The sequence below is a fragment of the Lacerta agilis genome, chromosome 3 (assembly GCF_009819535.1).
Source record: "Lacerta agilis isolate rLacAgi1 chromosome 3, rLacAgi1.pri, whole genome shotgun sequence".
In the NCBI taxonomy this organism is placed as follows: Eukaryota; Metazoa; Chordata; class Lepidosauria; order Squamata; family Lacertidae; genus Lacerta; species Lacerta agilis.
The window spans coordinates 113,195,949-113,213,061 of record NC_046314.1 but is presented as its reverse complement, the minus strand read 5'-3'; the positions used below and the strand labels follow the sequence as shown (position 1 = coordinate 113,213,061).

The window sequence follows — 17,113 nt, the reverse complement described above, 5'->3', positions numbered from 1 at the left end:
CCACAGAACCCTAAGACAATTTTTTCTGTGATTGTTATTTCTATTGCACACCCCACTCCCAAAGCTGTTGTTCTTCAGCTGCAGTATGGGGACAGTGGTGTTTCAGTGGTCCCAAGGGAAAAATAAAAGCGGAAAATACTGAAGAGGTTTCTTCGATGTTTCCACCACAGGCAGAAGAGGCAAGCCTACTTTTCTGTTTACTTCCCCCCCCCCAAAGAGGGGCTTGCCTCTTCAGCAATGCAAGGAGCTACCAGGAAACTTGGGCTGTGCGCATGGTTGTCTGCTGTCCACGCACATGACTTCACTGTGCCAATGCCAAAGGTTAATTCTGAAGCCTTCCAATCATCCTTCCACATGGGAACCATGAGTTAAGAAGATTTGCTGGAGAAAAGCAAGCAAACCAGTGCCCACATCCATGCAACATGCTTTAACGACCACTGTCCCCGAGATCTCCAATGTGCAGCTGGCCACAGGAGGTATTTTGGAACCATGACCACATCTGAAATTCTCTTTTTCTCACTTGTCAACTGTGCCATTATCTTTTCACTTCCCCCCTCATTTGGAACCCACACCCCCAGCTCACACTCCCTCTCTTCTCTAGGTCACAACACTGTGGCATCCATGAGAAGCATCCAGACTGGCTCAGAGGAACAGGACTGTCCTCTGTATAGAAAAGATCAAGAATATGGGTTTTAGCCTAGTAATCTCCCTGACATGCTAGTGTTCTATGGGCAAGGAACCACTGGATCATGTTAGTTCACCTGAAGTCCAAAGTGGTGCAGTCCTCGCAGTGGCTTACCGCTTCAACAAAGAGGAGGACTCCTCCGAAAAGGATGTTTGCAAGTAGACTTGAAAAGCAGGTAGCTTTTACCAGCTATCTGCCAAAGCTCGCCATTTTAGTGCCATATGCACTGCACCTCAAAACAGCCCAGCCGAGGCCATGCCTTTTAAAGGCACAGGTGTTTAATAAGAGCAGTGCGACAGAGAAGGACTAGCATGGAAGAAAAAGGAACGGATGTCCCACTAGGCTCTTGTAGCTCAGTTTGAAGCATGGGCCCAATGTTTTGAGCTGTGTCTGCACTGGCGCAAATAGGCAGGCTAGCTGCACATGAAATATGTATACCGCGCCATGAGCTGGTGATGCGTTGAGATGTATAGCACTGCAGGCGCATACAATTCTTGCAGTGGTTGAAGCATTAGTGCCTGCATGCCATCAGCTGCGCTGAGAAAAGCGAGATTTCTCTCTACCACTTTGTTACTCTTTCGACAGAGACCAGCAGTGTCCATTCTAGGCTGTCAGGCACCAGTGCAGACACAGCCTTGTGTGGCACAGAAGCAGGTTCCTCACAATACTCGTTTGTAATTTTGGCATCAGACGCAAGCCTCGACAAAGATCCTAACAAAACAGGGAAATCGGAAAGCACGAAAGGGCGGTCAATGATACGGTAATCACAAACAAAAATGTTTTGGCCATTCTCTGCTTCCAGAGTCTAGAAAGTTATATTTTTTCTGGCACCATTTAACGTTACAGGATTGCTTTTTTTCCCTTTGGGGGTGGGGGAGCGGGGTTGCCACAAGGGGATCACAAGGATAAACTCAAGCAAAAACCTAGCATCAAAGAAGCTTTCCCCACGACAACCTCATTTGGACCACTGTAACAATGCCACCGGGTTTCTGCTTAAACAAAGACAGAGGGTATCATCACCACTCTCCCGTCCCCCATAAAAAAGGATGAGAATTTTGTTAATTTTTGGTAAGCCTTGTTTGGGTGACCCAGGAATAAGACCATTGCGTGGACAGGCAGAGTCCCCCAAACCCCAGGCGACCCCTGGCCGCTCTGGGATCCAAGGGGGCTGGGCGTGACCACGCAAAAGCTGCTCCCCATTTAATGTGGGGAACGGTCATTGCCTGCATTTCAGTTAATGACACCTCTATGCTTCAATAGGAAGACTGGATGGCAACGAGAGTTGACCTGTTGCTGGAACAAACCCTGCTCTCTCCACCCCACCCCATCCCATTCGCTTGCTGCCAAAGGCCCAGATCCAACGATCCACTTTGGGCATGCCTTGTGAGCACTCTGACTTCATTTTTTTTTAAACAGTAAATCCCTTTGAACATTAAATCCATGCCATGTTGTAGGTTGCTTTTGAGGACCCCTCCGAATGCAATTTGCCATGCAACATTTTTTTCTTGGGGGGGGGGGAGAACACGTGCCTAAAGCCCATTGAGTACACAAAACCAGTTCCACGGTTTGTTGCATCGTAGCCCAATGTCTTGGAAGGAATTAGATATGGATGGCAGGAAACGTTGGACAAGATTTTATGTTGCTTTGGCCCGTTCGTTGCCATCGCCACCCACTCTTTCGTGTAAGGTGATGCAGTTGAAAGATTAATAAGAACAAGTAACTTTTATATATATATATATATATATATATATATATATATATATATATATATATATATATATATATATATATATATAAAATTATAGCTCCCGTATAATGAATTCAACAAAGGTTCATATGCTAGGCAATGAGGAATCACAGGCAATCAAATAAACCTATCTGAGTCAAGCAAAGAGGGGTTTCTCCATTGCCTACAGCTATAGGCTGCTTCCCCCCCCCCCTTTATTGAATCAAGGCTATTCCCCAAAGTATGAGCAAGCATTTCACTGTGTTTCAACGGGAAGATGGCGAGCCTAAGACTAACACAACTGCCATGGAGTACTGGCTAGGAAGCTGGTCAGGTCAGAAAGAGAATCACTTATTAAACATTTAGAAAATGGCATGCATCGTACACGGAAAGGCATTAACAGGGGGAAGGTGGAAGCGGAGGGTCGATATGGGATCGGTTCGCCCACACATCTCCACCGTGACGGGTGCACCATCAAGCGACGGTACCTGTGAACGTGCTGTCCCAGATCATACACCGTAGTCAGAATGTTGTTTTTTTTTATCACGCCAGACCCAAAGCTTTTCAACAGAGGCCTCTTCACACATTCAAGCTGGGACTCATCAGGTAAACCAGTGATCACATGCAGGTGTGAACCAGCCTCAGGAGAGCCTTGTGCCTCCTCGACTTTACGCAAAGGGAAATACCGTTTTGCAGAAACATACATGGGGTAGGTGGGACCCTCTGATGCTGGTGGAGACCTTCTTCTTCTTGTTGTTGTTGTTGTTGTTGTTTCCAGTTCCTGGTTCACAAAGCACTCCTGTGGCATGTGGTAGTATAAAATTAACGACAAACGACAAAGGCAAAGAACGTCTCAGTACTGTTTAGCACCTTTCAGCCACGTGCTTGGCAGGTGGTCAACTGGGCCTCACAACACCCCTGTGAGGTAGGTCAAGGTGATAACACATCATTTACAGATAGGTATGTTGAAGACACAGAAAGGTTAAAGGGCGGACGCCACATCGTGCAAAGGCCTCCAGAGCATAGGTGGGGACAGAGAACTTGCCATTTCCCATTCATTAAATGTCAGAGTGGTTTCCCTCACAACCTCAACATTGCCGTATCATGGAAGCAAACAGAGCCTCAAATCCTATATATATCATTCCCCGTGATACAAGCTGTGGAGCCCTCAGAAGGTCCTGAGCTTTCTGTGTGTTTTCCAAAAGGATCCAACCGTACAATTAAAAAAAATTCACACACTGAGCTTCAGTTAGGGAGACCAGAAGCCGAAGACGATGGGGTTCGTGCACCTTTAATAATTGTTTAGAAGAGGGAATTTGTGCAACGGCAGCTACACATTAAAGGTGCAGGAGCCCTTTCAAATTTTCCACCTGCCCATCATAGTTCCAGGTCACCCAATTTAATTCAGTGCAGAGCCAATTAAGTGATGCACAACGCCGACTGAACCAGCCCACAGTTCAAAGAAGATCCAGTGGAAAAACACACAGCGGTCATTCCCTTCTCGGAGAGCTCTTGTTGGATTCCACAGACTGTCCTCGTGCAAAGTACCTTGATACTGGATCAACATTTAGCAATGACTCTGCAGGATAGTTCCCCCACCCTTTTGTCCCCGACGCCCTTTCCCAGAAGGGACCGGCGTTCTGATCATTCTGTGCTCAGATACCAGCAAGGGAAGAGAAAGAATGTCTATGACAGAAGCGACCAATGAAACATTTGCCCATGTTTCTTTGGGGGGTAGTCTTGACATGCTCTCACCATCAGCTGAGGTTCTCTGCACCAGAATATACCTGAGATGTGAAGAGGAACGCTGACCCCTCTCAACCCCCCAACCCCACCCCTACCCCCCGCATAGAACAGTCACAGGCCATTCTCAAGGAGTCCTGGATCAACAGGCAGCAGTGGAAGCACCATCACACAGCCTTCGGGAACAGAAAGCGCTTTCCCTGTGTGAAACGGAAGTATTCCGAATAGGCCACCCACGGTTCAATTTGCGAAATTTTTTGGGGGGGTTGTTGCGCGGGGGGTGGGGTGGGGGAGGAACCACTGGCAATTTCCCACTGACCCGCTGGTAGGGTCTCCTGACCAAAAATAAATAAAAATAAACCGGAAAAAAACAGAATCTTCTGCCAAAAAGTGGCATGGCAGAATAGGCACGAGAAAGTTTTTTTTTTTTTTTTTGCGGTAGAATAGGTTGCAAGCTAGCCAAACAACTGACTCCAAAGCAAGTGTGTTGTGTGCAGGAGCACTAAGAGTCCGGCGTATGCTTTGGCAGTTTGCGGTATTAAGACTTCCTCCCTGTTACCCCAACGCACCTCTGGGCTTCTGCTGAAATGTGCAAGGGCAGGGTAGGGAACGTTAGCTTAGCACCAGACTTTCAAGCCTTATGAAGCATGCCAGGGGGGAGAATGTTGACTTAGCACCAGACTTTTAGGCATGCAGTGAAGGCGGGGTGTTGATTTAGCATGGGGTGGGGAACCTCAGGTTTTAGGACCAAATGTGGCCCTCTAGCCCTCTGTGCCTGGCCCCTGGGACTCTTCTCATGTTGACACATCCCTTCTTGGTCTATACCCCCTACCTTTAGGCAACACCCTTTCAACCACCCAGCTCAAGCGCACATTTTCCCTGTGTCCTTGAACTGTGATAATCCTTTGTTTGCCTGGGTAGAGGACCAGGAGATGAGCTTGGAGTGTGTCTCCTTGTAGAAACCCCTGGCTTTTACCGTTCAAAGGGAAGAGTCTCGCACATCTGTTGCCCCATCTGCTTCTCTTTACGTTCCCACTGTTCCCCAAAGACCTCGAGGCAGCACGCCCAGTTTCCCCCTCACAATACTCCTATAAATAAAGTGGAGAAGTAGTGGCTGAGTTTTTGAAATTCTAACCCCCCCCCCCCCAATATGCAGCACCAACTCTGCTTATGCTCAGACTTTGGTATGTTTCCAGAAGGAAGAAATCCCCATAACTGGAACCGGCTCTCTTGCGTTATTTATTTCTTAAATTGGTATTCCAAATTTCCTACAAGGAGCTCCGGGCAGTATGCATAGGTGCTGTGCAAAGGCCCCTCTCTCTCTCTTTCTCTCTTTCCTTCCATTTCAGCCTCACAACAATCCTGGGAGGTAGGTTAGGTTAAGAGACAGTGACTGTCTCAAGGTCACCTGCTAAGCTCAACAGGGAAGCAGGGATTCATAACCAGGCGTGGATCTACAAACAGGGGGGAAAAGCCGCTATGAATAACTCAGAAATTCGTTATAACAGAAGAAGAAAATGCTATGGAAAACTGTTTAGAATTTTTTTCCTTGCTCTCCAGTGCCATCTGGTGTTGCATGTTTATAACACATTCAAAACGCTGTTTTTTTGACTAATGTGGCTGAGTCCCAGGTCTCTCAGGTCTGACTCTGACACTCTAAGCCCGGTTTCATCCCAGAAGAAGTCAAAGGGATTTTCCTGGACCATTTTAAGGATAGACTGTGCATGATATCTGCTGCCCAGATGCTACTGGAAACAGCGAGTGAACGCCGCCTTGGCTCCTGTTTCGAGAACGACTTACCGCACGCCATCATCTAATGTTGGCAAGCTGGTGAAAACATGAGGACTTGCAACTTGATGGGAACAATGAGTGTGACTGAACCGGTTTGAATCCCTACGAGTATGGAGAGGGGTGGGGATCCCTTGGTCACCTTCAACAGAATGTAACGTGTCCTTCAGCCCAAATGTGACTTTTATTTACGTGAAAACGCCAGGCACTCTGGGGCACTGCGGGAATAGGGCGTCCCTATTTTCATCAGAGAAATGTTGGAGGGCATGATTTCAAAGGGTGACCAGAAGGATCTTCCTACCTATGAATCGTCCCAACAACTTTCCTTGTCTTCTGGGGCCCCTTTCGCCATTTGAAATACAGTGGGAAGGTACTCAAGACAGGGCCTTTTCAGGTGTGGCACCCAAGACTTGGAACTGCTTCCCAAGGGAGGCCCACCTGGGCCCATTCCTGATTTAAGATAGGCAACAATGACACCACTTGAATAGGGATCACCGCCACCATCATCACCAGAGCCTCGAGTTTGTCAATTTTCATCCCTTCTTGCCTGAAACATTTGGGCCGCAATCCTATGTAACCTTACTTGGGAATAAGACCCACTGAACGCAATGGGACTTACTTTTGAGTAGACCCGGTTAGGGGGGGGGGTGCTCTAAGCAAGCCTGACGTCTCCCACAGGAACAACCCTGCAATGAGACGTGCTACTTTTGCATTTAAATTGTTTTGATGTTTGCATTTAAACTGTTCGACGAAGAAGGTACAGGATACCAGCTATTTAGGAAGTATATATTTTATAAAGGTTCTACAGAGGAAACGCCTGAATAAACCCACGGGGCACATTGAATAGGATTTGACAGGTTTGGGACTGCTGAATATAAGGCCATATAATGGGGGCCAACAAGTGGGAAGGGTGGACTCTGACAGAAAATTTGGTGGGAAATAAAAATGTGAGGGGGGAAAATCTGGAGGGGGGTTGAAGAAACATGATGGCTTTAGGTCCAAAAAGTTTAGGTCCCCAAAACTGAAATTTTCACCTCAAAATCCAAACACGGATGTTTGTTAAGGGGACGTCAGTGGCTGACCAGCCACAGTCAAAATATCAAATCGCTCCTGTAAACCAGTTGTGAAATATGCTGAAATATATTGTACCTGAAGAAAATAATATTGTACGTCTAGAGCCCTCACCAGATCCTGGTTTGTTTTTTTTCTGAGGAGAAAATTGGGAGGCATTCCTGAGGGAAATTCCCCCCACCCCCAATCGCTGGGCAATCTGAGAAGGAAATTGTTTTTATCATGGCGATTTGGGGATGACTTCGTATTTTTGAAATACTGTTTTCTGTGCCTTGTTAGCTTCCTGGAGAACAGGAGGGATTGAAGTTTGAATATGAATATATAAGTATATTTGTGGTGTGAGGAAGAAGCTTGAGTTGAGGGAAAGTCAAAGAGGGGAGAGCTGAGGTGAAGGCAAAAACGAAGGAAAGCTGACTGGCTTCTTCTGCCCTATGTTGTTGTTTTTTTAATTGTAAATTATATATATATTTAATTGTAAATCGTGGCTGGGGAAACCCAACCAGATGGGCAGGGTATAAATACTAAATTTACCATTATTACTATCATTATTTAAACGGTTTTATTATTTTGTTTTGTGTGCCTACCCCGGGATGTTGTGGAGTGTGTTTGTGTAAGAAATCTGAATAACAACAACAGCAACCTGGTTGAAAACCTCCACACAGCAAAGTGAATGGAAACGATTCGGGAAGCCTCGCAACGGTTCCTCGAAGCCTGCATTTTAAACGGGAACCATTAATGGCTTAAAATCTGGACTCCAAACCAGTCTCCCTGAATTTTTCTGCCTTCTAGACATTCTGGACAACAAGTTCCCTCAACCCCCAGCCGGCTGCCTTGTATCCATCTTGCTAACTTTTGGTTCTCCAGATGTTGGCTCCGTCACACTAATTTCCCTGACATGCTAGATTTCATGATGCAGGGCTTCTCAGTGCTATTTTCTCCCAACACACTCCGTGTGACCAGTGTTGAAAGAAGAATCCAGTTAGCGGCCCAGCAGTGTCTAGGCTGAATTCAAAGCGCTGGTGTCAACGCTCACATGCAAAACTGGTGTAATTTAAACAGTACCTTCTGCATGAGCCTTCTGGCATTTTATATTATTTTCTAACAGGGTCCTGTGCCTGGTGCCTCCCTTACCAGAGCCAGGCTGATGCTCGCCACAAATACAGCCCTTTCTTCTGCGGGAATTCTCCTTTCTAACACATTTTGAAGCCAAAGAAACATCCACCTTGCAAGTAGAAGACAAGCATATCAGGGAGAACGATTCCTGTCCAACCTCTTCACTGCTAATTTTCTACTTATGGGACGCTTTTCCCATTGCAGAACATTCAAGAGAAAGATATATATATATATATATATATATATATATATATATATATATATACACAATCAAGAGACAGAGAAACAGAAAGACCTGAAGTCTTACAGATCAGCAGCTGCCAAGATAGAGAGCCCTTGGTTCATTCAATTGTCTACAGCAGGGTGATGACTGAGGTGGAATTTTATCCCTGATGTGCTAGCTTTTATTTGCAGGGATATTTTATTTTATTTTATTTTTACTATAAACTACTTCAGGACAGATTAAAAATAAATTAAAAATAGGTCCCCTGCTTCTCCTCAACTGCATTATTCTGCAACTCCAAGCTGTCAGTATTTTTGTGGGAGGAATTCAAGTGCATACCAGAAACTCAGATTCCCAGATTTAAAATGGATTAAAGTGCCCTATCCACCTAAAGAAAACCAAAACTCAGACTTTTTGTGGTTTGGAAAGGGACAGAGAAGTGTATTGAAAAGTGTGGGATGAATGAATGACTAACGGGAAGACATGTAAACACCCTGCAAGGGAATCAGAATGGATGCTCATTATCGTATAACTTCCCCATAAGCAAACCGTAACAAATGCTCGATGAATGCTGTATTTAATCTAAACTCCGCGTAAACTTTGTTCAAACAAACCGGGATGAATGCTCAACAAACAGGTCATCTTGGCACTTCAAGAGAGAACACGAGTGAGAATCTAGGAAATGCAAAATTAAGGTGCATTAAATGCAAAATTAAGGTGCATTAAATGCAAAATTAACGTGCATTAAATGCAAAATTAAGGTGCATTAAAGCACTCAGTTGCCCTAGAACAAACCGACACTTCTGTTTCAGTGTATCTGAAGAAGTGTGCATGCACACGAAAGCTCATACCAAGAACAAACTTAGTTGGTCTCTAAGGTGCTACTGGAAGGAATTTTTTTATTTTTTATTTTATTTTGACTATGGCAGACCAACACGGCTACCTACCTGTAACTGCAACACACTTCAAAAGAGAGAAAGAAATTGAAATTTTTGTGGGTAGGAAATTGAGGGGGGGGGAATGCATTAACAACACCCCTGCCCCACAAACAAATCAGAACGAATGCTCAATAAAGAATGGATATAATCAAACGAGTTTGGTGTAGTGGTTAGTTTTGCACCAAGGCCTGAGAGACCAGTGTTCGAATCCCCACTGTACCATTAAGCTCACTGGGTGACCTTGGGCCAGTCATTCCCTCTCAGCCTAACCTCCCTTGCAGGGTTGTTGTGTAGAGAAAATTGGGGGGGGGGAGGAGGAGAGGAGAACTATTTGCCCTGGAGCTCCTTGGAAGAAAGGTGGGAGATAGCTTAAGCTTTGTACAAGTAAATCAGGATGGATGGTCAATAAAGAGGCAGTCTGGAGGAGCCTAGGGTCTAAGAAACTCTAGGAAGATGGGTGTAATTTAATAATGTTTTAGGAAGCTGAGCCTTACATCCCCCATGGGCAAAACAGGGAGGAAATCAAGGGAGTGTTTTATCTGGGGCGTAAAATGAGGAGGCTGTGACTGGCAACTGGAGTGGACGGCAGTGGGAGAGAATAAAATGTAAAACGGGGATGGGGAATACAGGCACCACTTTTCTTGTAAAAAATATTGTCACAGGACGAACAGTGACATGAAGCCCAGAGGCGCAAGATGCAAAATAATTATTCATTGTCCTGAGACCGGTAAAAATGTGGCTCTTTTTTTAAAAAAGAAAAGAAAAGAAAACGTGTCTCTTTTTGACAATAACACCCTCGAACCTCTTCAGACGTTACAATGAGAAATGTTTAACAATTGAAACAATTAATCATGAGGATAATAATAATAATAATAATAATAATAATAATAATAGTAATATTGCCCAGACCACAGCAGTGCACATCTCCTTTCTAAAAGTTATTTCTCTGCTCAGGTATATTCAGGTGGGAAAAAACTTTCAGCTTTAAAAACATAAGAATACAAAGTTGGTATGATTGCTTTCAAAACGCTTTCACAAATTATATTTTAAAAAGGGGTTACACATATTTCGCCACAGTTCATGCCCAAGTTCCCCCATGTTGATCTTCTCTTTTGCATGCAATCAATTTTGGGTCTTTTTTGTGGGCTCTTTGTTGCCGCTGCTGCAATTTTAAACATTTAACAGTATTTGTGAATTATTGTTTTGTTTTGTTTTGTTTTGTTTTAATTTGCACAGATACACGGAAAATGCGGTTATATCCACTGAACTGAGACGAGCTTCTGGTGGGTTGCTTGAGTCCCACCCCCCTTTCCCCCTTGGGGTTCGGGGGGGGGGGGGCTGGAGAGATTGCCCTAGATGGGAGAAGAATTCATTTATAGAAGCAACATCCTTTCAGCGGAAGGTTTGAACGCACTGCCTGCCATTGCAACTCAAATTCAGAGAAGAAAGCAACCAAATGTAAACCTCCAGACTTCATCAAACATGTTTAAACGAAGAGTCTAGCTTTTCAGTTTTCCTGCAAGCCGAGGTCAAAATGTTGAGGTTGGTGGAACTCTACGCTTAGCTGTTAATGTTTCTGTATGCTTCCTTCCTTCCTACGAACATACTGTACAGGAAAGAGCACCAGGGAAAGAAAACCAGTTTGTTTCTGCAGCTCCCCCAGAAAGCACTATGAGCAAAGCCGAACAATTCTTGGCTAAACCATCACAACGATTAAACAACAGAAATGTTAAGCACCAAATTTTTGCCAGAAACACGCTAGTGATGAGCTATCCCCATTCAAAGAACCCCATCCTCCATTTTTTTCATCTTTGTTTTCCTTCTTTAGAAAATAGAAAAACACAAACCAATCACAGAATACCGTTTTCTAAGATCACTTTAAGGCTGACACGAAACGAGACGCAACAGTTACAATGTTCAATCCATGCGTCCCTCTTTGAAACCTTAAAGTGATGCCTGGAGATCAAAGCCCAATTACCAGCCAAAGCTTAAGAACTGTGCCTTTAAATTGACTTTCTTTTTGCTACTATGCTGAGTTTTATTAAGACTGAGAATGACTGGGAGAAGGGAAGGGGGAAGCCATGATGGAACTTAAAAAAACAAATAAATACTTTTAAAGTTCTGTTATCGTAATCCTCACCGTGATCATCATTAGTATTTGGTACTCAGTTTAAGAGTTAAAGGCCATCTAAAAGGGGGAAAAAAAATGCTTCCAGAAACTAATCAGAGAAGTTTTTGTTTTGTTTTGCATCGATCCCAATATGAATTGCAATGAAAAACCAATGAAATAACTTGCTTTGTGGGCAGGACGGGACAGATTTCCACATACAACTATTTTCTGCAGGCAGGGGAGCTGCAGTCTGCTGATGCAATGGGTTCCCCATTCAGTTCAATGGAAGAAACAAATTTGTACATGGAAATTTTTTTGGGGGGGGTGTCCATGAGCCGGCTTCTGCCATTTGAATGAACTGGGTGCCCGGTCCACAAGAGAGACTGGCTGAAGACCGCCTGGCTGCCCAAAGACGTATCAATTGGTGATTGATTTGACAGCGGGTGCAAGTCAAAAACGGGATTTTCATTGGCTTGGAAAGAAATAGGATTACACCCTGAGATACAAGCTCAGTATGGTGAAACATAAAGGCTGACCCCCTTCTCCTTCCCCTTCCCCCTCCCCTCCCCCCATTAACCCCCCACCCCCCATCAGGAATGCAGTTATAACATTACAAACACAGACTGGCCTGCATAAAAGGAACTGAAATACGTTCAATTAAAACAACTCCCATGCCAAATCATAAAACGAACATGGACCCTCTTCAAGTATGGGCACTTTCACTTTTTTTTCTTTTCTTTTTGCGCCAATCTAATAATAAGAGCAATTATATTTCCTTTTCATCTGATTTTTGTTTTAAAAAATCTAGTTTCATATATATATATATTTATATACATATATAGACATAACTCTATATGCGCACACCCGTCTTGTATGTGTGCGCATATACATATATATATATATAATTTCTGTCGTTAAAACCGTCAAAGAGCTTTGCATGAGGGAGGTGACAGTACATAATGAAACTCAGCACCTAAGGGCATAAGGCAGTTGTAGGTTTTTTGTTTGTTATATATATATTTTTTATTATTAGTATTATTATTATTTTCAATCAGCACCAATCCCTATGATAATGTCCTACACTTGGTGTAAGGTATAAAATTCAGAGGCGGAGCTGTTTGCTTTACTCCGACCTCTGAAAGCGTGGAAGTTTGAAAATACTGGTTGGTTTTGCGTTGTTGGTTGTTTGTTTTTCCCCCCCTTCTTCTCCTGCACGTAAAAAACAAAAGGAAAGTTTTTCTTTTTGTTTTTACTTACAAAATATTGAGGAACTCTCTCTTATATATATATATATATATATATATATATATATATATATATATGAAATATTTAAATACATACAGCAACCAGAAATAAAACTTATTGGAAGGTTAGTTTCATGAGCTGTGTTCATGACCGTAAACATTTAACCCGCCTTTCCCCGCCCCCAATTTCCCTCTTTTAATTCTTTTGTTGTTTGTCTGTGACAGTATGTGTGTGTGTCGTGTGTGTGTGTGTGTGTGTGTGTGTGTGTTTCTGCATGTTTGCATGTGTGCTTGTGTTTAAAGGAGCTTTTAAAGTGAAGACTCGTACTGTAGCAATTCATACAAGAGAGGTCCGTCTCTATATCTAATCCCTACGGCGGTCGGGGTGACGTACTGTAGAATGTTTATAGTCCTTCTTAATCTCCTGTCTACAAAATGGGCGTCCCAAGCAGGGTACCTCTTTCTTGGGATGTCTATCTTAATGAGAGGGCCTTCTGGGTGGTAGGGCCTCCCGGACGGAGTCGACGGTACCATCGCTCTCACTTGGAAAACTGGCAAGCAAGTCTCGGCCGTGAGTTCCTCCTGTTGCTCCGTGGCCGCTCTGGTGGGCGTCGCCTGGGCCGCCCTGTACCCTGGGGTCTGGGGAGCCATGGGTTCAACGTCAGGGGGCAAAGGAATGCCCCAGAGCAGTTCGGCGCAACAGGAGCTGGCAAAGATCTTAGCTCTTGGCCCCATGGGATGCAGGATGCCGTAGTACAGGAGCATCAGTGCTACCCCGGCGGCAAAGCTAAGAAAGACGCAACAGAGTGCTGGCACAGCGTACGAGTCAGTGGTGTCGGGGTCTCTGTAATAATACCAAAGGAGCGTCAAGGCAGCATTCTCCGTCAAGACTACAGTGTAATAGGCAAACATTCGGTATCGGGTCCGCCCTTCCTTGACATTAAACCAGCAAAAAATGTACACAATCCCTACCACCATGTTGAAGAGAATCTCCTCCCATTTAGACATGCAGAAGTCTGTCCCGCCATGGATGATCCAGAAGGCCATGGCGCACCAGTGGACCACGAGAAAGATCCCAAAATAGAGCTGGAAGATGGAAGCAAAGAGGGCAAAAGAGATAACTCTGGATGAGATGGTGAAGAGACGCCAGAAGAGATGGATGAGGGCCCCTCGGTAGCTCATGCTCTTCTTGTCATCCCTGGAGTCCCGGAGAAGCTTATGATACGAGGCTAGCACCCAAGCCAGGGACATCAGGGAGGCGACAGAGGACACACCTGCCGGGAGAACACACACACACACACACACAAACCCACAGAGTTAAATGGGAAGCAACGGGGCAAAAGGCACGCGGCGGCCCACATCATCGTCCCCTGGGGGGGCAGGTGTGGAGCATGTTTACAATGCGGGTCGGGGTAGCGAAAAAGATCTAGAGGAGGAAGAGAAGAAAGAGTAAAATAAGCAGGGCTTCCTACGGGAGCATGCCTGCGCTGCAACACCTCTAGGCCACCATCTGCATGGATGCGCATGGCGACGAGGCTCGCTGTCCGCCAACAGTTCCTTGCGTGGGAGGCTTCTATGTACAGTGGTACCTTGGTTCTCGAACTTTATCCGTTCCGGGAGTCCGTTCGACTCCCGGAACCGTTCGAAAAACAAGGCACGGCTTCCGATTGGCTGCCGGAGCTTCCTGCACTCAATCAGAAGCCACGTCGGACGTTTGGCTTCTGGAAACCGTTCGCAAACTGGAACACTCACTTCCGGGTTAGCGGCATTCGGGAGCCGAGCCGTTCGAGTACCAAGGTACCAGTGTACTCTGTTGTGAACTGGTTTAAGAAAGCCTTATTTGTCTCCACCTTGGAGAAACTGACCCACTAACTCCGGGTCCTCAAGAGGGGACGTGGACCCTCAAGCTGGAAGGTGTCCAGAAGAGGGCAACCAAAATGGTCCAAGGCCTGGAAACGATGCCTTATGAGGAACGGCTTAGGGAGCTGGGTATGTTTAGCCTGGAGAAGAGAAGGTTAAGGGGGGATATGATAGCCATGTTCAAATATATCAAAGGATGTCATATAGAGGAGGGAGAAAGGTTGTTTTCTGCTGCTCCAGAGAAGCGGACACGGGGCAATGGATTCAAACTACAAGAAAGAAGATTCCACCTAAACATTAGGAAGAACTTCCTGACAGTAAGAGCTGTTTGACAGTGGAATTTGCTGCTGAGTGTGGTGGAGTCTCCTTCTTTGGAGGTCTTTAAGGAGAGGCTTGACAGCCATCTGTCAGGAATGCTTTGATGGTGTTTTCTGCTTGGCAGGGGGTTGGACTGGATGGCCCTTGTGGTCTCTTCCAACTCTATGATTCTATGACCCGTTGGACTGTTGTTGTTGTTGTTGTTGTTGTTGTTGTTGTTAAGCTTATTTAACAACTCAGTCACATGGATGGCAAATTCCATCGGAATATGATTTCATCTGCCACTTTGTGATTATATGAGTTTTTGATGTGCTCTTTATGTCTTATCTTAGGATACTGCCATATTGCCTCTTTTGTGCAAGTTTCTTTTAATACTTATTTATATATATATATCTTTTGTCTCCTTATCTTTACACCTGACCATGCTCAATTGCTCTCAGCTGTCTTTGAATTGTTGCAAAACTGTGCTAGAATTGTTTGCTAATGAAATAATAGCAATGATTTTAAAAAACTGATCATGGTACTGTGAAATCAGAAGGGACCAAGTTAATTAAAACTGCCCATGAACAGGTGAATCCCATGAGCTGCATCTCAGTTGCCAAATCTTTCTGCCACATCTGCAGACTCGTCAACATGACAGCTCACATTCTAGGAGTTCATGAGTAAAAAGCTTGGCTGGGATATAAGAGCTGTTGCTCTGAATATGGCTCATTGGACTTCTATAGGTAAAGGTAAAGGTAAAGGACTCCTGGACAGTTAAGTCCAGTCAAAGGCGACTATGGGGTTGCGGCACTCATCTTGCTTTCAGGCCAAGGAAGCCAGCAGTTGTCCACAGATAGCTTTCCAGGTCATGTGGCCAGCATGAATAAACTGCTTCTGGTGCAACGGGACACCGTGACGAGTGCCAGAGAGCACAGAAATGTTGTTTACCTTCCTGCCGCAGCGGTACCTATTCATTTACTTGCACTGGGGTGCTTTTGAACTGCTAGGTTGGCAGGAGCTGGGACAGAGCTCACCCCATCACAGGGATTCGAACCGCCAACCTTCTGATGGGCAAGCCCAAGAGGCTCAGTGGTTTAGACCACAGCGCCACCCACTTCCTTGGACTTCTATAACCCTTCTCTAATAGCTCAGCCCGAAGCATCCATTGTCAGAAGCACCCTATATTTGAAGCATCTGTTGTCAGAAGACCTAGGAAGGTGGGGATTGTGAGACACTTGACATGACTGATGATGTCTTGAAGGCCACCTTAAATTGGCTTCTCTACTCTGGTGTTCTGATTTTTCCCAGCAAAGCTCTAGGACAGGGGTTGCTAATGTGGTGCCCAGGGGTGTTCATTCTGCTGCAGTCCAAAGCTCCTGGTAACTATATCTATATTCCTCCCAAAGGGCCTTTGCAAGATGTGGCCCATCTGCTCATGCATCAGAAATGCCAACTACACAGAGAAGCTGCTATGAATGGCACAAGAAGCTGCCTTCAAAGTAGCCAGGCAATTGTTCCATCAAGCCTAGCATTGCTGTCATCTGCTTGGGAACTTTCTAATTCACCTGACCCTTTTAAACTGGGCATGTCCAGGATTGAACCTGGGACCTTCCACAAGCAAAGATAGGCCCTCTACCGTTGAATGGTGGAAGAACAGGCTCCCACTAGACACCCCCCCCCCCCTCGGCAGACTCACAAGGGACTGCCCCTTCAATCTTCAGCAGTAAAAATTACTGGAGGAATCACAGAAGGGACCACGAGGATCATCTAGTCCAATCCCCTGCAAGGCAGGAATCTTTCGCCCAACCCATGACCCCGAGATTAAGAGTCTCGTCCTCTACTGACTGAGCTATGGAGGAACACAGTCTCTGGCTTCGCACAGATGTTAGTGCAATTTATGGCTTGCGTGTGAAAGAGTGGTGCATGCACACAAATTTTGGTCTGTTGCTGGCTAGCACCATCAAGCCACCCGAAAAAAATCACAAAAAAATTAAAAGGGTAATTTGATAATGATACTAGTGCAAAATGTGAAGGGAGTAATACTGAGATTGGAAGGCAGCAAGTGGAGGCAGAGAGCCGAAGACAGGCATCCTCATTCTTCTTCCTGCTAACTTCTACAAGGGCAGCACTGAGACTAAGCCAGCAGGCAGTGCCAACCTCTGGAATAGTTGTAAGAAGGCAGGCAGGTGGGAGCTAGCTGAGGACAGGTGGAAGTTTTTTGGGGCAGTGCCCCATTCACTCTAGTGGACCACCATCCACTGAACTCTATCAAATTTAGCTACAGTGTAATATTCTCCTCCCTTCCGTAATGG

General features: G+C 45.2%; 1 protein-coding gene across 1 annotated transcript in view; it reads right to left on the bottom strand.

Annotated features, from left to right (window-relative positions):
* Positions 1-12,732: 12,732 nt before the first annotated feature.
* Positions 12,733-17,113, bottom strand: part of XKR6 (XK related 6) — a 153,185-nt gene continuing 148,804 nt past the window's right edge. The window contains exon 3 of the mRNA XM_033145157.1: positions 12,733-13,915. Within this exon, the coding sequence (XP_033001048.1) occupies positions 12,951-13,915 (965 nt within the window). The 3' untranslated portion in view covers positions 12,733-12,950. The remainder of the gene's footprint in view (positions 13,916-17,113) is intronic.